This window comes from Bombus huntii, chromosome 1 (genome assembly GCF_024542735.1).
Source record: "Bombus huntii isolate Logan2020A chromosome 1, iyBomHunt1.1, whole genome shotgun sequence".
NCBI lineage: Eukaryota > Metazoa > Arthropoda > Insecta > Hymenoptera > Apidae > Bombus > Bombus huntii.
Window position 1 is genome coordinate 21466090 of NC_066238.1, and position 27793 is coordinate 21493882.

The 27793-nt window shown below is 31.3% G+C and overlaps 1 protein-coding gene across 6 annotated transcripts in view; it reads left to right on the forward strand.

Annotated features, from left to right (window-relative positions):
* LOC126865407 (sodium-independent sulfate anion transporter-like) overlaps positions 1-27793 on the forward strand; it is a 186488-nt gene that overhangs the window by 6661 nt on the left and 152034 nt on the right. For 2 of the 6 annotated variants that reach the window (XM_050617867.1, XM_050617902.1), the window contains 7 exons: positions 1333-1517; positions 3560-3697; positions 4677-4955; positions 5541-5850; positions 7213-7515; positions 9170-9404; positions 9533-13558. In XM_050617867.1, coding sequence (XP_050473824.1) covers positions 1333-1517; positions 3560-3697; positions 4677-4955; positions 5541-5850; positions 7213-7515; positions 9170-9404; positions 9533-9800 — 1718 coding nt within the window. In that variant the 3' untranslated portion in view covers positions 9801-13558. Of the gene's footprint in view, positions 1-1332; positions 1518-3559; positions 3698-4676; positions 4956-5540; positions 5851-7212; positions 7516-9169; positions 9405-9532; positions 13559-27793 lie in introns of those variants that run through there. The other 4 variants (XM_050617874.1, XM_050617883.1, XM_050617910.1 and 1 more) reach the window with 3 other exon arrangements.

Sequence of the window (27793 nt, forward strand, 5' to 3'; positions counted from 1 at the left end):
TTGTAATGCCTTGCTATTCAAGGACTTAATTTCCGTTCTCTCGATTTTTCATCCGGTGTTTATTGTGTAAGATCAGAGTCTTGTTTCATTCGTCTTGATTTCGTCTTGAAACAAGCTTCCTTTACGTAAAATTCCTACGTGAAATATTGATTCATAACAACAGCTCGTTGCTCTCTGTAAAGTGAAGTTTACCGTAAAATAATTAGTGAAAGATGTCGGATGTGGTGTATATTGCCGTTTCGACGAGTAAGAATGTTTCAAAATATAATGCATGTCTATATACTTTAAGGATACGAATAAAAAGATCTTTGTACTTTGAAGTTGATACTTTGAATCAGGAAATTTAGAGACATATTTTATCCTGGCTGATTTAACACGAACACGTACATACTTTCAATTTTTCAAATTACTATGACGTTACTATGATTACGTAGATGAATTAGAGATAAAAGTTTCCAACGCTGTACTGTTGTATTATATTTAAACATTATAGTAGCAGTAGTTTTTTTTACTAGGAAATTATGAAATGCGAATGTACTAATATAAATATAAATATTTCAATGTAAATATTATTTCCAAGAATAATTTTTCGAGAAGCTACGCCCGATTATTTTTGCAACCTATTTTGTCACGATATTAAAAATATAGATATTAAGATAATATTAATATTAAGATAAATATAAATATTAAAACGATATTAAAAAATGCCGTTATTTTGCGTTATCAGGACCGGTGTTGAATAAGATAGTTTACCGACGAATAATACGAAAATTCTTTTACAATACGATGTATTGTATAATTTGATCACCTGATATCCAATTACCCGTTGTATTAATTTTTCATTAAACAAAATTACGTAATATGTGTATGAAACATCAGATTTATTCTGATAATATTCTCCTCGTAGGAGTAAAAGTTAAGAGCTGAAAGCAGAGTTTTATTAATCTCAATATACGTATCTTTAACCAAGCGACTTAACTCTATTTATCAGAGAAAGAGAGAGAAAGAGAGGATACCGTGGCCCGGACATTATTTTCACGGATAAATTAATGTTCATCGGTGCATTATCAATTTATTCGCTGATATATGTATCCGTTATCGCTCAACACAGAATAGTATTTGTCAACGTACGATTGTTTATTCCAGAATTTTTAGTAAATTATCGAAGACGACGGATTTGTTTAAAACGCGATATCCAATACAAAAAACCTAATGTTTCATTGATTGAAAAACGTTGTTGGTCGTGATTACAATGGTTGCTTGGTGAGATAGACGAATTCTCGTTCATCTGGTAATCATATCGTATAAACTGTGAAACTTGGGAAATTTCAGGTAGGAACGTGACTTCCAGATTCGATTTGAAGCAGCTCCTTCTACGAAGGATACCGATCCTGGCATGGCTGCCTCAATATAGTTTGTCGAAACTTCTGCACGATGTTTTGGCAGGATTGACCGTTGGTTTGACTGCTATACCACAGGGCATAGCTTACGCAATTGTGGCCGGACTTCCAGCTCAGGTGTGTACATTTGTTCGATAGTGTTGAACTTTCTTCTTGTTGAATTTAAAATAAAGTTTCGGAGAACACAGACGCGAGATAGATCTCCATCGTTGAAACGTAGCTAGCAATTCTTTTACGTTACGCTCTGTCATTTTGTTTTTCATCGATTTTATTTTATTCCAGGTATTTAAATAGAATGTTTCCATGTTTTTCATTCAGATCGATCCATTCGTCGAAAGTATTTAAACGAATCTGTTAGTTTGAAATTGAACGCGTCGCGTTTTTAAAAGAAGCGTTACGGTGCGAAGAAGCGCGAAAAAAGTAAAATGTAGAATAATCTTATAATTTTATCGCATAATCGTACATTTGATAGTGACAGTCGTTACGAATGATAATTATTCAAAGTCGTTAATTATTTGAGATTTATTGAACACCGAGAGATGGTTTATCCTAACGTTAGAAGTGCTTCGATTTCTTCAAAATTTCATAAAGAACGTAGAATCTAAGTGGACGTAACAACGACGGAAAAAATGTTATGCAAATCTTTGGAATTCCTTTTTACAGCACGTAATGTTAACACTTTGACTACCACGTTGGTCATATATGACCGGCCACGGTTTCTCCTGTGACGCCACGATGGTCATTGGTGACCGGAGTGCTTGAACTTTTTGCGATTGTAAAAATTGTATGAAAATTGACAGTTAGAGCATTTTCAATATAACCTATAAATAGAAGATACTTTGAAACAAAAAGTGCCCCATTGAACAATTAAACATTTTTATTAGAACATCAATAAAAAAAAAAATGAGAACAAATCTTGCATCTAACGGTGCACTGTGTTTGCGTCCATATCTTTGAGGGATAATCTACGAACATTATTATAAATACAGCTTAGAAAATAATCGTAAATGCTGCTTCATAATCATATAATTGAAGTTAGAAATGTGCACATACCTTACAATTATATATAGAACGAGCAAATACTGTGTACTAATATCTTCTACACGTTTCAACGATATATTCTGGACGTTTCGCTTACCACGTAATAACGAATGCGAATGCTTTGTTGAAATAAACGAAGCCTTGTTATAATATGTCGTCACTATGGTCACCTGTGACCACCAACAAAATAAACGGTTCATCGGTGTAGAATGTGGTCTTACATCATCAATTTATTATTATTTTGCCATTATATGCTTCGAACAATAAAAATACTCCCGTGGCGTCCTGAGCGAAACATGTGATTTCGGCGTAGCAGCCAAAGTGTTAAGAAACAAAATTTCATATAAATCGATTGAAAGAAAAGAGTGTAAATGAAGAATATTAAGGCAAAGTTGATCCTTAACGAGTTAAGATTCACACATTTCACATTTGCACGTTAGGATAATTAGTAAAAGTATCACTATTAGTGGTAGATGCACAGTCGAAGGAAGTAGGTTTTTAGGTGACTTTTTACGCAAATAAATCATTTGAAATATTCTTTCGAATCTTTTACACGGTTTCACGAGCAATAAAATCCTTCCTAATCGTTGCATGAATTTTAAACGCCGCTATTTCAATTATTCCGAGCGTTCCTGTTAACATATACAAAACAATAAAAATGTATTTATTCGCGTTGCTCGTCACTTTCGTTACTATTTTATATTATTAATTATCGTTTCGAGCGAAACAATATCGTTTGGTTTGTTGAAAAATGCTTTTTGTTAATCAACTCGTTTCCATAAAAGAGAGAAACGTTGTTCGTTTCACAGCGCGAGAAAATCAAGGTAAACGTATTGATCATCCGATATAAACGAATCTTTCACGAATCGAAGCTAGGCTATTGTTCAAATTGCAAATTTTACATTTTGAATAAAATGAAAATGAAAGGGGGAAGAGATGAAACGTGTGGATAAAACATAAAAGGAAGACTGTAGCGTGACGTTTAGTTTACCTTGCGAATGTAATCGCGTGTTGTTGTTTCTCGACGATCGGAAAAAAAATATTGATAAAAACGAACAGTTCGATGGAATGGTAGCCGGAAAGGCGGTACTCGTTAGATAAACTTTTGAAAACTTCAGTACGGCCTCTACAGCAGTTTCATGGGATGCTTGGTTTACTTGGTGTTCGGTAGCTGCAAGGACATCACTGTGGGTCCTACGGCAATAATGGCATTACTGTCGCAAAATCATGTTATAAGACTGGGAGATGATATCGCGGTAAGTGCAGCTTCGCGTTTCTCATAAGACTAAGCTATCTCTATTTTCGAATCGGAAATTTCTGCTAGAAAATCAAACGTGCTTGATAATAAAAAAATAAAAATCTTTAGAAGCAAACTTTGTAAGCAACTTTAATATTGCTCTTTTCAAGTATATACGCTTTGTTTTTGAGAACTTTTGCGAAATAACGCGATAAACAAATTTATCGCTATTCAAAGGATAAGAGTTGCATCGTTCAGATATTGGCCACTTTGTTATCTAAACTCTACATGTAAGTAAAATAGTTATCTTTTCGTTTAAATAGATATTTCTTTAAATAGATAGTTTCCTTATTTGCAATATTTTGTAATTATGTATTTTCTAATTGAGCGGTATTTATCAACGGTATGTTTAAATAATGTGAAAAAAGGAATTGTATTTAAAATATGAAACAAAGTTCTGAGAAAGAATGATATAGTAAATTTGAAGTGAAGGATAGTGTACGAGATAACTGATATATTTGAGACGGAAATAGCGACTTTTTAAGAAATTGTAGGTGCTACTGGGTTACAAAGTTTTTCCTCGTCCGTTTTGCTCGCCAGACCTTTCTCTTTTAGATTGCTATCTACAATATTTAGAAGTCTGGTTAACTTTCTTAAAGAAAAGCGTCTGATTAACCAGGAAAGAGCGGAAATTCCATTTGAAAGAAGCTCGTCAAATTCGTACAAGGCCAGTTTCTCGCATCGCAGATTACAATCTCGTTGTTTCATAAAGCTTTCAATGTACCTTTCTAAACATTTCGCGGAGTACATAAAACTATCGCATGCAAAATCTCGTAACTTATCCAAATCTCAGAACGTATACGTACATACGTTGCTAAAAACATCGTTGATCATATCTGATTTCCATTACAAAGTAAATGGAATAATTGTTAAATAGAATCTAAAGTAAATGCGATAATTTTCTGAAATTGCAACAAGCGAATCTTTTACTTTCTCAGGTGCTTCTATGTTTCCTGACAGGCTGCGTGATTACGTTTATGGGATTGTTCCGCTTGGGATTTCTTGTGCAGTTTGTTAGCATGCCAGTGATCTCTGGATTCACTAATGCAGCTGCAATAATAATTGGAACATCTCAATTGGGCACGTTGCTTGGTTTGAGTGGCAGAAGCGATTCCTTTATCGACGCAGTTACCAAAGTTGTCAATCACGTAAATGAAATTACTTTCTGGGACCCGATATTAGGAGTCTGTTCGATGATCTTACTCGTTTGTCTTAAAGTAAGATTATTTTTTTTTTCACTATTTTAATATATGCTTTTAATATATTATATACATATATGTATTTTTTATTGTAATTCCAAATTCGTGATTCGGTAGTATATGGATGGAGGTAGCTGAAAGACACGAAAATATTTTTAGCGTAAATTCCACCTTAATGCGCGTTTTAATTTTTGGAGATTTTAATTCCGCGAATATTTTGATTATGAAATATTCTCCATAAAGTAACCACGTTAAACATAAATTTAGTACTTTTAATTATTGGAATTTATCTATTTACGACTTGGTTGATATTTGTTGATCGGCGATTGATGAAAATTATATCTTCGTCTATTTCTTTTAATTATATTTCTACCGAAAAGTAACAGAAGCAGAAAAAACATAATTATAGAAACTTCGGAAACGAAAATGATTCACCGCAGTATTTAGTATTTAATACTAATCGTTGAAAGTTCCTGCAACGAGAACGCAATATTTGAGATCATTAACGATGTTGTATTAAAAATATCCTGTAAAAATGAATTATATTTAGGAACTGAACTTCACTCTCTTAAATAACATGTTTGCTTAACTATCGCGAAACAGAAATTACCTGCAAAGAAAAGCGGCACGGCGTTGCAAAAATTCATGTGGGTAACATCGTTGGCGAGGAACGCCGTAGTCGTCATTGTTGGAATAATATTAAGCTATTCGTTATACTCTTATGGTATTAAACCCTTCAAAATTACTGGACATATAACGGAAGGTTTACCGCCGTTCTCTCCGCCACCATTTTCTCTCGTGAAAGGAAACCATACGTATAACTTTGAGGAGTTAATTGGTGAACTCGGAAGCACTGTCATTTCAGTCCCGCTGATTGCCATTTTGGAGAGCATTGCCATTGCTAAAGCTTTTGGTACGTCGTTTAGAGTTAAATGAAAATATTAATCTTATAATTTCTTTACGATATATACATCTTTTATCTATATAAATTACTGAATATATAAACACGATTGTTCGTCATTTTTATTTTCTTTGTTTAATCCTCGTTTTATTCGCCGTATCTTAACGCAAAAACGAAGAATTTCTCAACTGTATTTATATTTAAAGATTACAAATAACTCGGCAGCAACGTTAAAACATTAAATTAAAATTCAAACAAAATGGAAGTTAAATTAAGAGGAAACAAAGCTCGTACTTTCAAAGATCCGAAGTTGCTACGTTAAATTATATCGTTTCAACTTCGCATGGAAGTTTCAGTAACGAGTATTTGAAAACAAAATTAATTATAATATCCCTTTGTGCGTATTGTAACGTAACGCAACAACAGATACATCAAATATATTCAATAATTTAATATAAATAAAAAATGCTTCCTTCGCTACTAGTTTATATTACTTGTACGCATATCAGAATCACTGACTTTCCATCGCTAATTATATTTCATAATTTCACGTTTAATATTTTCATCTTTCACAATTATTGTTACCAATGATTTTTCTTGATACCGCGCTGTCTGTTTCGCGTATTTAACACTTTGATTGCCACGTTGAAATCACATGTTTCGTTCAGGAAGCCACGGGAATATTCTTATTATTCAAAGCATATAATGGCAAAATAACAATAAATTGATGATGTAAGACAACATTGTTCCCATATGGACCGTTTGTCTTATTGGTGGTCACTGGTGACCATAGTGACGACATATTATAACAAGGCTTCGTTTATTTCAACAAAGCATTCGCATTCTAACTTCGCATTTCTAACTTCAATTATATGATTATAAAGCAGCATTTACGATTATTTTCTAAGCTGTGTTTATAATAATATTCGTAGATTATCCCTCAAAGATATGGACGCAAACATAGTGCACCGTTAGATGCAAGATTTGTTCTCATTTTTTTTTTATTCATGTTCTAATAAAAATGTTTAATTGTTCAATGGGTCACTTTTTGTTTCAAAGTACTTTCTATTTATCGGTTATATTGAAAATGCCCTAACTGTGAATTTTGATGCAATTTTTACAATTGTAAGAAGTTCAAGCGCTCCGGTCACCAATGACCACCGTGGCAGTCAAAGTATTAAATGCCTCTTACGTATAACAAAATGATTATATTTTGATATTACGAACGATCCTTCATTTCAACGATTATATTTATTCGAAATTGTATTGCAACTAGTAGAAACGTTTTAATCATTGGAAATCCTAATTTCTAATATTTCTAAATAAATAAAAGGATCCTACATTAGTTTGTATGGTAAAATCTGTGTCTTGTAGCCAAAGGGAAGACCGTTGATGCTAATCAAGAGATGCTGGCTTTGGGACTGTGCAACCTTTTCGGCAGCTTTTCTCGATCAATGCCAACCACAGGGAGCTTCACAAGGACCGCCGTAAACAACGCTTCGGGTGTAAAAACACCGATGGGCGGTGTAATTACTGGATGCCTGGTGCTTTTAGCGTGTGGCCTTCTGACCTCGACTTTCCAATTCATCCCGAAGGCAACACTCGCTGCAGTCATTATAGTCGCCATGTACTACATGCTTGAACTTCATATTTTCACCGTACTTTGGAGAACGAAAAGTAAAGATCCGATTAAGAGGAAAAAAATTACGTTCAACGCATCGTATCCGGCTTCGTCTCAGCTTTTTACCCCTAAGAGATTGAAAAGTCTTTCAAAAGTCTCTCTATGCGTATACTCTGGCGGAAAAATATTAGACGCAATATTCTTTCGTTTATTTAGTCCTTCAACGTGAAAGCAACCGAGACACGTCTCATGGTGAATTTATTTCTTAAAAAGAATATGCTCGTTAACAGGGTAACTGTTAAGCTTCACTAAAGCTTAACGTTGCATAAAAGTCGTAGAAAGTATCGAACAAGGTTTTGCAGTTAGTTATCCAATATTAGAACTATCAAGCCAGCTAAAACCATCGGTACTGGGCTCCTTGTTCTTGTAATTACTAAACGAACGAATGTTTTTAATAACAATATCGATTTTTATTATTATCACAAATACGATGACATATATTTATGTATTTTCGTCATACTGTTTCGTAATTCTGATTAGTAGAATGAAGATTGGTAGTTCTAATGTTAAGAAGTTTAACAACAGCCTTGTAAGATACGTTGATATGCATCAACTATACAAAACTGGGATTAAGGAAACGTTTGATACATTTTGATAGTTTACAATGATATTACGTGATAGAGTAATAAGTTACGATTGAAGACCACGGTATAATTAAATATTTTACAAATCGAAAGGATTTGAACTTTCAATAATTAATTTATACACGAAGATCACGGGAGAAAAACATGACAAGTACATTTTTCCTGATATTCCGATTTTAATGTCGTTTTACGATTAAACCAGTTGAATCCTGATACGATATAATCGAAGACCACAGGACGAGAACGTGAGCGATCTTAAGATTCAATATTCGATTGTATCAACATTAATCACCCCTACGCTATCAAAATTTGTTTGGTTGTGGGTTGTGGTCTGTTCATAGACTTATCACCTATTTCTGAGAGACAGTTTGAAACCTAACAAGAAAAGAAAAAAGACGCTGTTCATATTATTTAAACACGACTGTTATTCATCTTGATCAAAGTTCACACGGTAAAACACGATAAATCCATTTCTATTTATTTTGTACTTTCTACGTTAATTTGTTATGTAGTAATATAATATATGAAAATCGTTAATTTTCATGTTTCAACATTGTCGAGCGTAGCAAAGTTAACCACAACAACTGTTATTTGTTAACTTAAATAGAACATTTTAATGCAATGTAGTTTAACGAAAGTTGCCACTTCAGCCTAAAGATTACACCTCCGAAATAAGCGATAAATATATTTATAAACATCGGAAAAATACCATGAGCATAATAAATATTAATCGTTGAAAGGTTCAAGGAACAGAATATACGCGCACTTAATCTCAAATAACTTTAGTACACGAAGATAGTCGACAGCATAGTGAATTTAAAAATTTCCCCGCTACAAAAGAGAAAAATATGATTTATCGTATTTTCCCTGTGATCTTCGATTCATTGTATAATTTATTTTCACGCGCGAACTGGCAACATCTGCCATGTAGAATGCTATTTTACGATATCATCGGTCCTCTTGTCTAGTCCCAATGATAGTTCACTTGCCTCACGGGAATTCTATTCATACGACAATCGGCTGTGTCGTAGGACTGTAGTAATTTAGCGTTTGTCTCTACTCGTAGAGACCGATTTGATACCTTTGACGGTGACTTTGTTGAGCTGCTTGGCAATTGGTCCAGAATACGGCATGATTGCTGGGATCGCGGTAAATCTAATTCTCCTGCTCTATTTCGCGGCCAGACCTGGATTATTGATCGAGGAACGTGTTGTCGATGGGCTGACGATTCTGTTTGTATCGCCGAAACAATCGTTGAGCTACCCAGCTGCGGAATATCTTCGTGAACGGGTGATGTCGTGGTGAGTAAAGTCACCATAATCGCGTTTCACTGGCTTTGTAATTGGATCATAAATCGGCGGTTTCGCGAGCCTCCTGTCAGACCGTTCGTTTTATTTACCTCGAGTAACCTGACATTATTGTTCTTTAGGTGTGATGCCAGAGTAGGAACTATTCCCGTGGTAGTGGAAGGTCGTCACGTGCTTAGAATCGATGCAACCGTCGCCAAGAACCTCGCTTTGCTGCTGGCCGACTTGGAAACCAGGGACCAGAAGCTGGTGTTCTGGAATTGGTGCGAGGAAGCTAAGAGAACTTTGATAAGCTACGACGCTTCTCTCACGATGTCCTTCAGAAGTTCCGGCAGCATAGCTCAAATATTTTCAGGTAGAATCGCGTCACCTCATGTTCCACGCGAGTGAAATTTTGAATCTAACGAATGCACGGGACACTTGCCTCTGAAATCTTCCTAAGCTTCGTTCAACGAGAGCTGCTCTTCTCTTTTCAACCTGTTCGCGTTTAACGAAGCCTCACGAAACGCTGAACATATTTTATTTAACGATGGAACACGCCTCGGCCAAGATTAGTTCTTCGTGCAACTTCAGTCGCCTTCAATTTGCCTTTCGATGCACCAACATCTATTGAAATTCCACGAACCGCGCCGAAGGTGTCATTTCAAACAGCATCTCGACCAATCGTTTTATGAAAAGACGATCAAGAAATCGTGCTTCTCGTTATTCGATGAAAAATCCGATGGAATAAAGGCGCCACGTTTTTATATGCATGTAAAAAGAGGAAACGTATTTAATCATTCGTATGAAGAAATAATTTTCTTTATCGCGAAACATTTGTATAGCATTTGGCTTGACCGAACGTGTTATTTAAATATTTTTAATTGTTTTCTGTAAGATATTCGATTGCAATGACGATTTAAATGATGTTAGATCCAAATATCCATACGTAGTTATATCGTAATATTTACAGTACTCTAAAATTGACTTCTTTTCTTTTTCTATTTAACGATAGAGATGGAATATGAGAGAGGAATACTATTTCATCTGACATTGGCTTACGAAAGAAGACGAATAAGTCTGATAACGTTTGCTTTAAGAAAATTACCTGCACTCATATTAAAATTAATTCCGCAAATGGTTACTTAACTATTCCGTGGAAAAATAGTGAAAATTTCTGCCACATTTCGTAAAATCACAATTTTAACCATTATTTTAAACGCTACGTTTATTTCAAGATAATACACGTTTTTTATTCTTATCTTCCTAATTTATCTAATTTTACGCTTCAGACGGGAAAACACGAACTATAATCATGTTTTTCCAATTTACAACTATAGATGTAATCTTTTTCAATTTTCCTTCAATTATTGTGAAATAATCGTGATCGCGTGTTGTTTTGCGCTCAACCACGATAACGATAGATTTTTTAGTCCTTAACTATCATGTGTGAAAGTTTTCCATAGTGTATATTTAAAAAATTGAACAATTAATACAGTTGAATGTATCGAATTAAATGTTTTACTATTATTCGATAGTAGATAAAGAGTAGAAAATTATTGTTTGCAGCGAATGCAAACGATAACGTTGCGGTAATATTATTACAGGATGGTAATGTTAAAACAAAATTATTCATAGAGGGTACAATTTCACTTATAATGGCTTTTAAGGATTAACGTTGAATCGTGTAAATATAGGATTCAGTATTGAAAGTATTGAAGGATTTCGATTCGTTTCACCTATAAATAACGTTTGCGTAACCGCGCGATGCCGATTGACGGAAATGCTTTGCTCGGAAAATGAAACTTTATTCGAATGTTTCCATGAATAATCAGCAGAAGGTTTCATACGAGAAATTTTCATCGTGACTATATGATCCTGACGCAGAATTGCAAGTATTTACATATGGTTCTACTATTTTGTATGTACATGTAAAATTAATCTTTCCAGATGTGCATGAGAGTATCGGTTGAATTGAATCAAACGATGATGTCCAATTTTATTTGTTATTCGGTATAAATTATCGCTCGTATATCTGAGAACTTTAGCCGTTTTGTAACAGAAATATGTGTCAACATGTTCAAATTAATAATAAATTAATTAATAATTAAAATTTGAAGCAACACTTACTATGTTTCCTATGGAGTTATCAGTCTGGAAATTCAAATTACCTGTTAAACATCACAAAAATATATATTATTATTTACTACTCTAATAGACTTTATTATATACTACTTCATGTATTTACCATTTAAATATTGCAACCAGTTATATTAACATCAGAAGACATTTTTTTTACAGTTTGAAAGTCCCACTTTTATTTGTTCCATAACGTAAAAATTTAAGAAACTGGATATTAAGAATTTGTCAAGTAACGAAACAGTTCTACGATACTGGACAATTACAAATATCAATTTTATTATCGCATATTGGTTTTTGCAAATTAATTTTATTGCAAATTATAATCACGATATTTTATTATACATAGCTGAATGTATGTATGGTGATTATACAGAACAAAATCATTGCAATTCGATTTATTCGTAATTTTGTGATTAAAATACATTTTGTCAAAACTAAGTAAGTACTCGGATACTTTCGAGTGATAACGTATGCGTTACATTTGAGATTATATTTGAGTAGCTTCTTTCGGAAATCTAACATTATCAATTAGTAATTCGTTTACAATGATAATGTTTACAAATGCACTTGTAATTTAGAAAAAAGTTTAAACAGAAAGATCTGAATATCAAATTATAACTATATCTGCATAATTATTATTCATATTTCTAATTTGGTATTACGTTGGAATATAATTCTACTCTGTAGCTTTGACGCGAATCTTTTAAATAGTAATCAGATTTCTGAGTTTAGTTCAGTATAATTGAAACAAAATCATATTGTACCTGCAATAGAAATATAATAGTATTTTTATTATGAAATATTTCTATACTTTTACATATACTTTTTGCACTCAAGGTCAGCAGAAATTCATACTATTACAGATCGTTGGATTTGCTTTGATCTTACGTATCATATCGTAATGGAAAAAATACGTAGATTCATTAAAAAAATCTGTGATGACCTTGAAACCTCGAGAAAAATGACCTTCAGGAAATATTTTACCTGTCATCACGTTAACCCCTTCGAACTAAATGTTCTTCTTCTCTGACATTTTTGCGAGATATATCGGATGCTCGAGTTAGGTGGGACATCCTGTACATTACTCTAATACATTTAAGTGTAACGACACGAACATGCATTATTTTCACACTGATTGTGCAACAAAAATATCAAGATTATCTACTGTGTACGTACAATAGTTAAATTAAGCTATTATTTAACATCATACTTCTTTGCTTCATTATATCATTTATCAAAATCCAGTTTATTACATATATGCACAAATACATAAATACGAAGCTTTAAAATTGCGTACTGTTTTAAACCTGATTGTTTAAATTATTGCAATAATTCTTTACCTTCGTGCCATGTTATCATTCAATTAAAAAGCGACAAGGATAGAGTATAACTAAACTTTTCGTTAATAACTGTGGAACATTCTCTTTCTACTATTTGAAAATAGATTTCTCATTTCTTTTTCTTACATCAATATAAATTATCGACTGATTTGACATGATTCAATGGTATTAAGATATAAAAGTTAAAAATATATTGCGCGAGGGTGCTTCCGCGCCCTTTTTCCCCCGCGCGAGTACGCATGTGTAAAAAATATCTCACGTTCATAGTTGCGCGCGCATCGATGATCGACCAATAAGGAAGCTGGATAGTAGAGGGTGCTTCGATCGATGCACTCGCCCTAGGAGTATGCGCCAGTGGGCGACCGTTTACAACGCGATAAGCGTCGCGGCGCCCTCAACGACAGGCAAGTTGAGGACGTTGTCCTAGTACGTCCGCTTTCGCATTCGGTTGTGTTTCCTCGCGCGGGTTCGTTCGCGTCAATTCGTAGGGAACAAGGTCTCCGGTTCCGGTGAATCGTCACTTGTCGGTGTTGTTATATTTTTTGTTTACGACGAGGCGACCGTCAATGCGATCGCGATGAAGCAATGAGCTAAAAGATCACGAGTAACGACGACTGTCAAAAAGATGCCGGTACACCGATTGAACACGGGAAATGCGGGCCAGCTGGAGAGTGTTGCTGCGTAATCGTGAGTAATTTTTGAATTTTATTTGTCGATGTTATTCCGCGAAATGCGATTACCGGGACGTAATTCGAACTCGTGCCAAACACTTTCCTATAAAGGTTAATGTACTTGGCAGTTCAATTTCTGTCACGATTAACCGATATACGAGGACGAAAGGTTGTCTCGTGGATTCGTACATGTGTGTCACGATTCGGATGTCCATAGTCGATTTAACCTTCCGATCAAACCAACTTTCTGTATTTTCTTTGGACTTCTAGCTTATTTTGTATCCTCTTGTTTCATTTTTTAATCTCCTGTCATTCGAATCGATTAACAATTCTCTTTGATATTTTAGAATTAGAAATTGATTCTTCTTTGCGATTTTAGTAGGTTAAGTGTAAATATCGATTGGAATTTGTTTTAAAAATATTTTCCTTGTGATTAGAAATTGTTGGATAAATTTTCTTGCACGAATCACTGTTATAATTTCGTACGTTTAAAAATTGAAATAATACTAATTGGAGTGCAGGTGATATCATTTTTATTAAAAATACGAAATAAAGGCTGTATTTTAGTCATAAAAAATTATGTGACAGTTTTCATTTAATAATATTGCTTATTATTTACATAGTATCTGATAGAATCATAGAATGTTATACATCGTAGAAAATACATAAAAAATTTTATATTATTTTTAATTTATTAGTTTCACTTATCGTGACGATATATAATGGGAAAAGCAAGACATATATTAATACAAATCAATTGAAAAGACATAACAGGCAATAACAAATTTTTGTGTAGACTGCGTGCAGTTCAGATAGCAATTTTTGATTATATACATTGTGACAACGGAAATCAACATACTGCTGACATACTTATGTACGTATATGTATACCACCTAATGAATGGCAAGAGTAGCCAGGACAAATTTTAATTTAATCGAACGATCTTGCCGACCTCGTGCATAATTATCAACCGTGTTCCATTCATTTAAAATGTTGTTGAAAAGTATTTTTAAACAAAGAGGAATTAGAGATGCGTGAAGACTTTCTATTTATATATTATTTGAAATATTTTATAAAACGAATTATAAAAATTGTAAAAGTATAAATGGAATTATAATTAATATTTTGGCAAGTAACAATATATGGGGAGAAAATTCATGAATCTTATATTTAAAATATATCATGAATTTTGAATGATTTATAAAAATATAAACGAAATTATATTAGATTATTAATTAAAGAAGAAATGGATGAAAACTACAAATATTGATTACAAATATTAAAAATTATAATCAAAATCAATGTAGCTTTATTTAATTTTTACTTAACAATTTTCTTCATATCATGTAATTGAAATAATTAAATAGAAAATAAAGATGCTTGTAGACTTTTTAATCACGTGCAAACAGGTGCTCTCGATGTCCCTTTCCGAGCCATATAAAAAATCCTCTTGATTCATTTGCTTGTGAAGTCTCAATTTTAAAAATTCTACACTGTAATTGGATAAGCTTTATTTAAAAATTAAAAGTATTTTCAACATATTGACTTTAAAGTTGAAGTCAGATAGAAATTTCTATAATGGACAATTTAATGTTTAGTGTAATGGACGAACATTTATTATATCGTAAAGAAATGACGCACAATAATGCGCCGTAATTAGGATACCTATAATTAGAAGTTCATTAGATTTCTAGATAATTTTGGTGAATTAATTAAATGCTGGAAATCAGGTTGATGCTCCGCATTTAATATGGTGGTACTGAACAGAGTGAAATTCATCATTTAATAGTTTAATGGAAATTATTGAGAAATTGGATGAATCATTCTAATTATTGTTCAATCAGTTTTCTATTTTATTAGATCATATCATATACATATTACTATATATATGTTGAATAGAATAGTATAATTTTTAGTATTTTTATGGCAAGTTTTATTATGTTAGTAGATACAATTAATACAGATTTATTATCTTACTTTTATTTTTTAAATAAACTGAAACCGCTACATTATGTTTATTCTATTATTTATATACCATATTTGGTAAGTAACAAATAATTGTTTCTACACAATAAAATTAAAAACTATTTAGACGATAATTGGGAGAATACAATGGTAAGAAAAGAATTCGTGTTAATTTTAAGTTATTATGAGAACATGTGATATACAAAAGTTCCTATAATATATTGTAAAGAAAAATTTTATATAAATATGGGAAAATAAAATCTTATTATGTATTTGGTTGAAAGATAGGTCTAATTTGAATAGATAATTTAACTATTTCGAGTTTCGTCCCTGAAAAATCCTTCAAAGTAACACTTTAGAGATTTTGTTGAATGTTAAACCGTTTTCAGGATCTTAGTTATCCTGTTTTAGTTACGGCAAGTAGCCTGCGGTAACTATAAAAGCTAAAGAACCTTAATTGTAAGAATTGCATAGAGTAGTTGTTTTTTTTATGTATTAGTATTGGACAGTAATATCTAATTTAAAATATTAATTTACGATAATTCAAATATAATTTTGCAGTAATTCGGATGTTATTACTTGATAATATCAATATTCTTTATGAATATTAATGTTAATAGCTAATGTCACTTCGATATAACTTCAATATAGATAAATTTTCTATGTATCAATAAATACGTAATTTATAGTTTCAATACCGAAAGGTTATTATAAATAATTATATTAGTTTCATTTGTCTATATATTTTATTACAAAAGATGGTTATGCTACTTTCTCAGTATTTTTTATCATAAATGTTTGTAGCAAAGATAAAAGGGAATTTCATATTTTCATAAGCTATTTTTTGTACACAATGTCATAAATAGATTTTTTAATATTTTTTCAGTATTTTGTACACGCAATATCTTGGATCAAATAGACAATTTAAATTTGTCATAGCTTCTACGTAATGGTGAGACTATGCACGTTTTAAAATTAACAAATTCAGAAACGAGTTCAAACTAATCTAAAATAAATAAAGTTATAGTTTATATAAATTGCAAATTGAAGTAAATATCTTGGAGATTTTGGAATACAAATAATTTGTTGGGTTTGAAATATTTTAAGGAATCAGGAACATCCGATGAAAAATTATTCATTTATTTATGTAGATACTAATATTTTCGTAATGCGTTTTTATGAAAACTTTTATAAGAATACGTTTACTATAGAAAACATGTACGTTATATCGAATGTTTTATTCGCAACAAAAATAACAAAATTTCAACTTGTAACAAAGTAACGAAAAAATAATCCAAGTAACAAAATTTCATATTCAGTAGTCGTTTTACATATTTTTTTTTAAATTGTACTTGTTGGAAAATATTTATGTGTATAAGAGTTAGATATACGAGTAATAATATTTTGAACACCAAGTTCTAATTTCGAATATCAACTTGTCTACAAATTGGTCTCAAATAAGAAATACATAGAACATAAGATATTTTACACGAGCGTTAAGGTTTTTGGTAAATTTTCCTGTAAATATAAAAAGAAAGAAAGCACATTTATTACAAAATATTTATTCTACACGCGTTAATATATGATCCGAAACAATTGTGTTCCTTTTATTATTTGTTGCAAAATAAATTTTCGTCGATTCATTTAAAAGATTACGTAGAACATACGTATTTTGATTCCCAATTTCACGCGCACTAACTCTTTTCATATTGATTCACAGCTTCTTGCGTACAGTTAAGTGAGCTTTGTTGAATTTTCTATAACCCCGTGTTAAAAACTATATATTGATGTGTCTACGTCCCCCAACATTTTTTTGCTTTAGCCATTACTATACTTTGTTGTATTTTATCAGTGTCGTATAGGTAAGAAAGTAATAGCGTTTTTTATGAATCTTGTGAGAAGTCAAAAATTAAGAAGAAAATGAATTTATATGCATATTATATTATTAATCTTATTTAATCACTTATAATAAATAGTATTTACCAGACATTATATATTAAATATACATATATACATTATATATAATTATATATAGTAATATTATATAGTAATATATATAGTATATATGTAGGTAACTGTGTTCTATTTCATACTTTGTATATTGGAATATTAATTTTGTCACAAAAATATAAATTCTATTCATAATATATATATATATATATATATATATATATATAACTTTTATGAATACAATTTATATTTTTGTGACAAAACAAACATTCCAGTACACGAGATATTAAATAGAATACAGTTAACTACATAATATCCTTTTAGTAGACATTTTTTTAAATAGAAATCAATGTATTTCTTCTTTGTATCATCCCTTACAAATGGGAGGATGTATGTAGTAGGTGCTACGATTTCCGCTGGCTGTATTCACTGGATCAAGCTGCAGAAATAGAAATATATTTTTATATTATTTATATATGTGAATTTAATTGACAGGAAAAATAATTCCCATCGTCTGTGAAGAGGTTGAAAATTAAATGTTTGTATAATTCCATCGTGAAAGTAATTTAAAATAGTAATTGGTTTGTTAAGTTAAATGAAAAGGAATTGCGTATTGTTACTTGTGATTTATGTTGTATCCTTGGAGAGTAACGTTTCAATTAGAAAATTAAATTCTCGGTTGCGATTTAAATAAATATTAAAAAATAATAACAGAGTAATATTAAAAATAAATAATAATATACAAAATATAATATACATGTGCAGCGTTATATAAAAAATAATAAATAAATGGAATTCTTACAGGCAGATTTGTTTTTGATTGATGAAAATTTATGCATCTCTAAATTTTTACGAAATAATATTCTTTCTGCTTAAAATAATTTTATAAAACTTATCTTAGACTTATCTTAAGACGCTTACAACTTTACATTATTATCTTAATAATGCAATACACATGTTATTATGTTAGTACCAAATAGTTTAAATACAGCTGTTAGTTAGTATTTTTTATTTTTTAAATCATACTCAAAAAGCCTAGTAATTCAATTATATTATATTGTACAAAGTGTCTCACTTAATTATTTTTTGAATTATTCTCTTATGTGTCACGATAAAAAAGAAAAAACGAAATTAAGCTGTGTAAATAGGTCACACTTCTTGAAATTTTACTCGTAGTACCAATCCTTTGTAATAGAATACATATTATTTATTTATCGTTAAAATAGCCTACAAGAAAATTAAAATAGGCTGTCAGAGCCAAGATTCCAAGTCTTCTAAAAATAGTTGACAAATTGAAGAAGTTTTATAGAAGCCAAAGGTGTGATTAACGATTAAGGCAGATAATATTTCGATATATTTAATATCGTAATACTATAACGAACAATATTTTGAAAACTTTGAAAGGAACATATATTTAACTCGAAAGTGAAGTACAACGTACAAATAATTTTGCTAATATGAGATAGATCGATAACGTAGTGGATTTTAAAATTGCCCGCTTGAAAAAATAGGAAATTTCACTTATCGTGTTTTTGCTTGCAGAGAAATCATTCAATTAATAACTTTGATTACTAGTTTTAATTAATCATTTTTCGCGTCGTTAAGCAAAGAACATTCCGGTTAGAAACGTTCAACGTGTTCTGATACGAGCAGAGAAATGTTTCGGTTTCGATTCGGCGCACCTTACATTCCCATTGAAACTTTGTTAGCAATTTCCGATTGATTACCGACATCACTCGTATCAAACTTGCTTTTATGCTTATCGCCGTCTTCGCAAACATGCGTGTTGCGGCGCAGCACACGGTTATATATTATTCACGAAAGTTTATCACTGTTTCAAATGAGTGCGGATTGGCACGTGGAATTCACGATGCAACTCGTAAACGGGACGATTCGGACAGTGGAAACAAGTTGAAGGTGTGTGGGGATAAAATTTCACCGTAGTTCGTTTCCTTTTTCCACAGAATTTAATTCGGGGCTCGCCCACTATATACGCATTGTGACTCAAGTTCAATTAATATTTGATGTGTCCAGCGCAGGTTAGAAGTGCGGGCTAAAATTTGCTCGTACGAAATTTTTGTTGTTTCGGTATCAAATATTTATTCGGTTGGGTATTAAAGTTTCCAACATTGAATATTTTAAATTTTGCATTATTTTACAAATTTGTTTCTAATTAAATCAAGGTATTAGGGTGCGTAACACGGGTTGAATATTATAGCGGTGTAGGTCAAGATATCGAGATTTAATTACTTTGATTTAATTACTTCAGTCAGTTGGTATTTCAACTCTTAAAATCATCATCTCACCAGGCACCATTTTAGTATGAAAGTTTCGTAATTAATTAAGTTACAACGCTATTCTTTGGCGGGATACGTTTCCATAGTTCGAAAGATATAATTACATTTTTGTAATAACAAACGCAGAACGCTATTTTATTAATGATAACAGTGGATTAACCTGCGCCACTGTTTCTTAGCTCTTTGCACAAAGCACCTATTAATTTTTAATATACGTATAGAACATACATTTTTATTCAAGTCGAATATATTGAATTGGCAACTAAGTGATTGCGGATTTTGTCAATACCACCTAATGACCCAATATAATATATAATGTCAATACCCGATATATTCGATTTGAATAAAAATGTATGTTCTATACGTATATTAAAAATTAATAGGTGCTTTGTGCAAAGAGCTAAGATTGCGGATTTTGTCAATACTACCTAATGACAAAATCTGCAATCACTTAGTTGCCAACCTAATATTATGACGTAGTATTTTTATTTTGAATTCCTGTTGAGCGATTGAGAATTATCTAATTCTTAAGTTTTTTAGTTTGTGGAACTTCAATTGTCAATTATTAATCTTCTTTTTGGTTTTATTGGGTTTTTATTGGTAAAATGATCGTGCACACGAGTTATGAAAATCCGTGTCAAAAAAGGTTTCGTCGATAATTTTTATGTTAGTTTGTGTCATTTTATGCGTCGTAATTATTTCTTATTCTACATTGTTTCTTTGACTTCGTTTTTTTAGATTACATTGAGAAAATCTTATTATACTATAAATTTGTCAATCGATCGGTACTTGTATCTTTCTGCTTAAACCGATTACAAACATAGCTTAAGCATTTATTGCTATCTCAAGAAAAATTATTGAAACATTAATATAAATTACTTGCATATAAATCATAATTACTTCCAGACAAACGCGTCTAAAAAACAATTATATCGCTAGTCTGAGTTTAGATTTAAAGAAATTTAATATTATCAACTTATTAACGAATAAATAATGTAAATATATTCTGAAATGGAAATATTGTTGAGAAATTAGTATTCTATATAATAAGCTGGTCATGTGTGTTTTTCGATCATTTTTGTTGATCACACTGATTCGTTGATGACGATACGTGTAATTCTTTAACACGATTTTACATCCTCTTCGTTTATTGTGCTGATAGCTCGTTAGATGCGCTCTTTTCCTATTGTATTGTGCTAATTATACTTAATAATAATATTTGAACGCAAAAAGAGAAAACACACGACCGTAGGATTTGGATGAACGCTATTATAAAATTATTACGTTAATGTCGTATCTCTGTTGAATTATTAATAAACCCAAAGGTTTTAATCACTCGGCTATATATTTAGTACGTGTTATTAATATTTTAGCTGTAACTTTGCGCGCATTTTAATGACTGTGGAACCATGATCGAGGAATTAACGATTCATAATGTGTACGGGTAATCGAGGCTAATCTTTTGTTATCAATTTTGCTTCCGCTCGGGTTAAATATCCCTGGTAAACGTGTAAATACAAACTTATAAATGTATTGTTGATGCATTTGCGCCATTACAAGCGGGAGATTAAATTTTCTATACAGGGCGAATTAGAATGTTCAGTTTATTCGCGCAGTCATCTTCATTAAATGCATGGCTGTTCATAATTTTATATTTTATGTCGTCACACCCGGTATATATGCCTTCTTCATATGTTGCGTAATATCGGAGTGTTTATTAGGAAATTTTCAGCGAAATTTATGGCAATCTTATAAATAACATGATCGTGCAGAATTCTTAATTCATTAGCTATTTTTAGTATCTTAAAGTTCTTTCAGAAAACGATACCCGTTTTAAAACAACAAGAACGCAAGTTTCTACTTTCAAAATGCATTTTCTTTATTTGTAACTTTAGTGTATGTACTAAGTTATTTTCCAATACAATCATCAGCCCTATTTCAACATTCATTCTAACGTTATACGAGTTTTTGTATATCTTTATCATACACTCGTCAGTTCATACAACCATTGTCTTACGTAGTTTCTTAAATCATCGTTTCTTGCGAAGCGTCATCGACCAAACAACTCCTCAAGTTTTGCAAAAAATGGCAATCTGGTTCATTCGATGCGTTTATCATTTGCAACGAAATCGCAGACACGTTCTTCAACTCCTCCGTAACGAGAGGCGGACGAACCGAATGCTTACGATCGCGTACAATTTCTCTGTCTGTCTCTGCGGATTTTGTCAATACCACCTAATGAAAAAATCCGCAATCGCTTAGTTGCCAACCCAATAATATATATAAATAGCTAAAGAAATGATCAATTTCGGCGTTTTCATGTATGTAAGCTCTCTACTTCTTTGGTAACCGGTAGCTTAATACTGTAGAATATCGAAGTAAACCGACGTCTTTATTGCGTAAATTTAATTAATATTCGTGGATGATTGTGTAAAGTATAATAAAAGCGATAACAATAACGAAATTCTTATGTTAAATAAACATCCTTAAGGAATTCATTTGGTATAATCAACATCTCATTTCCGTGATTTTTCATTTTGTGTCGGATACCTTAAGTACTTTTTTCAAGATTCTCTTTCTTCGAGGTCCGCTTTTTCGTAGTACATTTTTCTAAATAGTTTTTTGAGATATTCAGTGTACATCGTAAGTATCCAGTGGCTACTGAAGTTTAGCAAAAACAAGGATGAACGATAGTCGAGCTGTATTACGTTCAGTGAATAGATTCGCTGAAGCCAAAGATCGAAAATCCTTGTTGGCTCTTCATCAATGCACGAGATGTAGCGTGTTTGTCTTGTTGAGAAACAACGTTGATTCATTCGACAAATTTGTTTTTAATTGCTGCATCTAGCTGGTTCGTTATGTAGGGATTACCATTATATGAATCTTGCTACTTGCTGCAAGTTTCCAAATACATTCTGTACGTTTATTTATGCACAACCATACTTTTATGGAAGATTAGTAATAAGATGAAATTTTACCCTCAGCAGATTTTAACCACTTATTTATTTCACATAGTTTTGCATATTTCGCATGACTTTTCTAACAGATCATGCAAAAGTATATGTACTGCATGTTTGAATTTACTGAAATATACAAATTATCAGCTTAAGCAAATGTTATTAGCCGTTTCAAGAGAGCTATTAGCCGAAGAAAATTTAACGAATATAACGGAAATTAAATGTAATTTTGAAATGATATTCTGATTTTTAAAAGCAGTTACTGAAAAATTAACAAAAAATGGAACAGTAGTTCTGCAGCAAATTTGCATATGCTCCCATCATGTGATATGAAACTATAAATATAACATGGAATTATAAATTTATTTTAACTGATAAAGGTTTATTATTAATTACTTATGGCTAATACAGGAAAAATGTTTATAGGTCATTGCAATTTTATCGTTGCAGCGTATCCTCAATTACCGCGTATTTCAGATTTCCCTGCAGATATTCGTTTTTTTCTGCATACTTTTATTTACATTTTTAGGTATAATACCTATTTAGAACACATACACATACGTTTTATTTATAAAGAAAATTTCTTCTTGATAAATATCGCAGAATCCAATACCGATACCTAAACTCAAATATTTGTATATAGCTGGAAATAGTGTGCGAAGGTGTGGCATGTTTATACGTTTGGAATCTTGTGGTACAGTGTCGCGCGAAACTTCTCATCCAGAGAAATTCTTCACTTGCTGTTCGAAAAATATTTTCAAGAATTTAAAGTAATACCATATACACAGTAACTATATGTACAACGATGTTTTTTTATTGTGCTGCTTTCGTTTGCTTGCCATGTCCTTACATCCGACGTTAGACAAAATTCTGTTACATGTCGCTTTTGAAATAGTAGAATATAAGGTGAAAATTCTTGTAAAATACAAAGTGAATATTTTGCATAATGCTACGTTTGAATAGAATTAAAAATGATCGTAGTTAATATAAATTAGTTATAAATGTAATCCATCATAAAGTTATGCGTGACTTAATTAGATAATATGGGTTTCCTCGAATTGCATCATATTTAGTGGCATTAATCATAATCGCGTATTAGTTTCTAATTCCATTTGCACTTCGATGTTTATTCAGAATGATCGATGGTTTATTCGGAGCATGTAGTTTCGCATATTAATCACGTACGATAAAAGTGGATTAATTTAGAAAGTATCAATTTTCGAGAAGATATGTTTAAATTTCTTTTTTTTAGATAACAATGAATAATAATCGTAGCTTCCTCCACTTTTTTTTCAAAGCAATCCCAATGACGAATCGTCGTGGTTGATAAATTACATATACATGTTGTATGTTCGCGTGAAAGTCGTGAAAATTTCGAAATTGAGTATAAAAACAGGGGAAAATTTTTTATTTCGTTCTCACTATTGGAAACGTGTGATATTTTATTTGCTGGAAAGTAAGCTCGTTTCAGAAAAAGCTTTTAAACATGATCGACGTTTTATTATACGACAAACGTTTTATTTCCTCGCACACCAATGGAAAAGTATTTCTTATCGCGTACTTACAGTTTACACTTTCTCAGAAAACAAAAAATGATTTTTTGCCGTGTGCTTATGCATCTAACGTAAAAATGATTTAAAATTAATGTTAAGCGCGTCAGTTTTTATTTTCCATTACGTTATCTTCTTCTCTATTATACATTTATTTAAAAATTTTTCTAACGTTCTGCTATCTACAAATTTTATTTATAAATTCTAACATGATAAATTTAAGGAAATTGAAAAGGAAAAATTTGCCGTTGCTTCGTTATATCAAATTAATCATAAGGGATATATTCATACGTAAAAGAAGAACATTTTATTGCTACAAGAATCTCTAAGATATTGAAATACCGAAATGTTTTCCGTTTACATTTTTTTTATATTGAGTTGGAAACTAAGTGATCGCGGATTTTGTCATTAGGTGGTATTGAGAAAATCCGCAATCATTTAGTCTCCAACCCAATACTTACTTTACGCCTTCCGAAATAAAATAAAACAAATCAAACGAATATTTACAAAATAACGATATTTTTAATAACTTTTTTACAATTTTTTACAATTTTTTTACGTTTTACGTTTTTTTTACAATTAAAACCAAGAGAAAGCAAAATTTGCATATTCGGTAGTCGCGAGGATAAAAATTTTCTCGTAAAGAAATGAAGGGACAAATGATATTGCGAAGGAATCGTAAAAATGGTTAAAAATTGGTAAGTTTAAAGGTCTGTATTTTTTAGATAATTTCGATGACAGTAAAATATTGGCTCATGCCCCCACTATTTTTATGCGAATTACGACATATTTCAGTTCAGAAGTGATCGATGCTCTGTGGAATGCAAATTTAACCTTAATGCAAATTTAACAAATTTACCTTCGCTTAATACAAATAAGTTAATAGCCTGGTATATTTAATATCTGCTGGCTTAATAAATTTCAAACGCAAATTATATGTTCACGTACGCGTTAATTAATAGGTATCTATGCATAAGCACATGAATTAATGTATGAAGAGCTCGTACTATAAGGATAGCCTTCGCGATGAATGACTACACATTTGTTTCTTCTTACAGATCTTCCACGTTCATCTATGATTAGAAACATTAAATCACCGGCTTATCGTTGAACTGTTAGTTATACAACAAGGGAATTGCTTTCTCGAATTAGACATCACGTAGCTTGAATGACTTTTCGGCTATGAATCTTCGCTGTCTGTTAATGATCCTGTCGGTGGTGAAAAGTCTTTCGCTGTTAATCACAGCGTGAATAATCCACTTGAGTTCTTTATTATCCTACGCTCTCAAGGTTTTAAAAATAACGATAAATCATTTATCAATGTCGGTGCATCTATCGTGTTTCGTGTTCTTACCGAAACGAGAACTTGAAATCTATAATTCAAATAATTAAAAGCCACAATGCACAATAGAATTTCGACCTTGAATTTTTAATAATTCTTAGTATGTGATTTTCGTATTTTTAATTTGAATCTTCAACTGGCTATCGCAGGCGACTAAAATAATTTTCTTGTTACATTTAAGGCAGGTTATTCGATTTTATAATAGGCATTTAACTCTAGTTTTGTATTTTATGTCAGAAATATCATTGACAGTGTTTCGTCATATAAAATACAAGACTATATAAGATTAAACTAGAACTAAATATTCTACAATTAAGTGATTTAATTCAAACTTTCGTATGTTGTCTACGATTCAATACCAGTTGGAAATTAATACTTTTTTAGCTGCATTCGATTCAGTTCTTCGATTTTTCAATTTTTAATTATCAATTCGCGTTTCAAGCTCGTAATTTGTAATTTTTAGTTTTCAATTTGCGGTTATTGCAAACCGTAAACGTTCTCGGTTCGATTTAGTATGGTTTTGTATTTACCTTATTTCATTTGTCACTCATTTTTTGTCTTTCCTTCGTATCTTTTTTCTATTATAAATTTTTAGGTTCAAGATTAAAAGTATTATATTTTTGTCTCGTAAATATTCACAAAATGTTAGAAACTTTACAAATATTAGTTAGATCTGATAGATATAAGAATTTAATTCTAATTATTTTTTGTTCATATATGTGACATATTTTTTTACGTGAAAAGCTATTATTTAAATGCATATGTATTCCAGTTTTCGTATATTTAAGTTCATAATATAATATTCATCTAGAACATTTTCGCATACTGATTTTCATATTTGTTTCATATTGCAGAATAAACTCGGGAGAACTGTATTTGAAATAATAGTTTCTTAATAATAAATGTGTCAAACTACTATATGATAAATATTATGTACATATGTTTCAATTAATGCTACGTTTTTTATCCGGTCAATGATAGAAATTTAAAACTAGACGAATAATTTTGAGAAGGATGAATTGAGAAGCCGATTATTTTATGAAATAACGTTTACTTGTTAATCGAAAGTTTCTTTTTCAGATAACATCTAAAAGGAGTAGTATACATTAATGGAAAGAAATGCAGTAACAGACCTAGTGTATAAACGTATAATGGTATTAGTATGAAACAAGCTCACTGTATTTAATAAATCTATTATTTCCATCAAAATCGATTAACAAATACACATACTCTTAAATGGTAAATAATTTATTTCACCGACTGACAAATAAATCAGTTACAAATAATTTTGAATAAAATTAGCACGGGACATTTATGATATTCTAAAAATACATAGTGCCAGACGAAAGTATTTTTTTTTTATTATTTAATTTGTACTTTACACTTTATTCAGTTGGACATTTGGTAAATTTTTCTAGTTTAATTGCTAAATAACATGTGGATAGTTACCCCCAGCAGGATACCATCTTCGAGTTTGACTATCTTATTTCTTTAGTAATTTCTTTTTAGTCTTCTTTCCTTGTATTTTTCTGCGTACCTGTCGATTTCTCCTTTGACCGTTTGTATTTTTAAGTCTTTGCGTATATCGTCGTTTCTGACGTATCATGGAGCGTTGACTATTGTTCTCAGTATCTTCGATTGTAGCGACTCTAGTTTATTTATGTGGCTCATTGCTGCTGTCCCCCATAGCGGTATTCCGTGCGTCCAAATTGGTTTTATTATCGTTTCGTAGATTTTTAGTTTATTTTCTATGCTGAGTTTAGAGTTTCGACTAGTTCGCCAGTACATCTGTCTTCTTTTTATTCGCATTTTCTCTATAATTGATATAGTATGTTGTTTCCATGTAAATTGTGTGTCTAAGTGGAATCCTAAGTATTTGCACAGTTAGGATCTTCGTGTAAAATTCATTGCAAATCTGTAAGAAATGTATTCTCTATTTTCTCCATTTTCTATTTAATTTTTTTGTAAAATATAACTGTCGACTCTAAAGTGTAAGTATACCATGAATTCTAAAAGTAGTTATAACAAGAAAAAAAGAATGAAGAACTACACATGAAGCTGCATTTTTAGCGAAACAAAAATTATATTTTACATAAATATATTTTTATATTTTACATAAATACATTTATATAACCTTAAAATTCTATTTTAAAGATTTAAATAGAGAATCGCATACTTCAGAGATTTGCA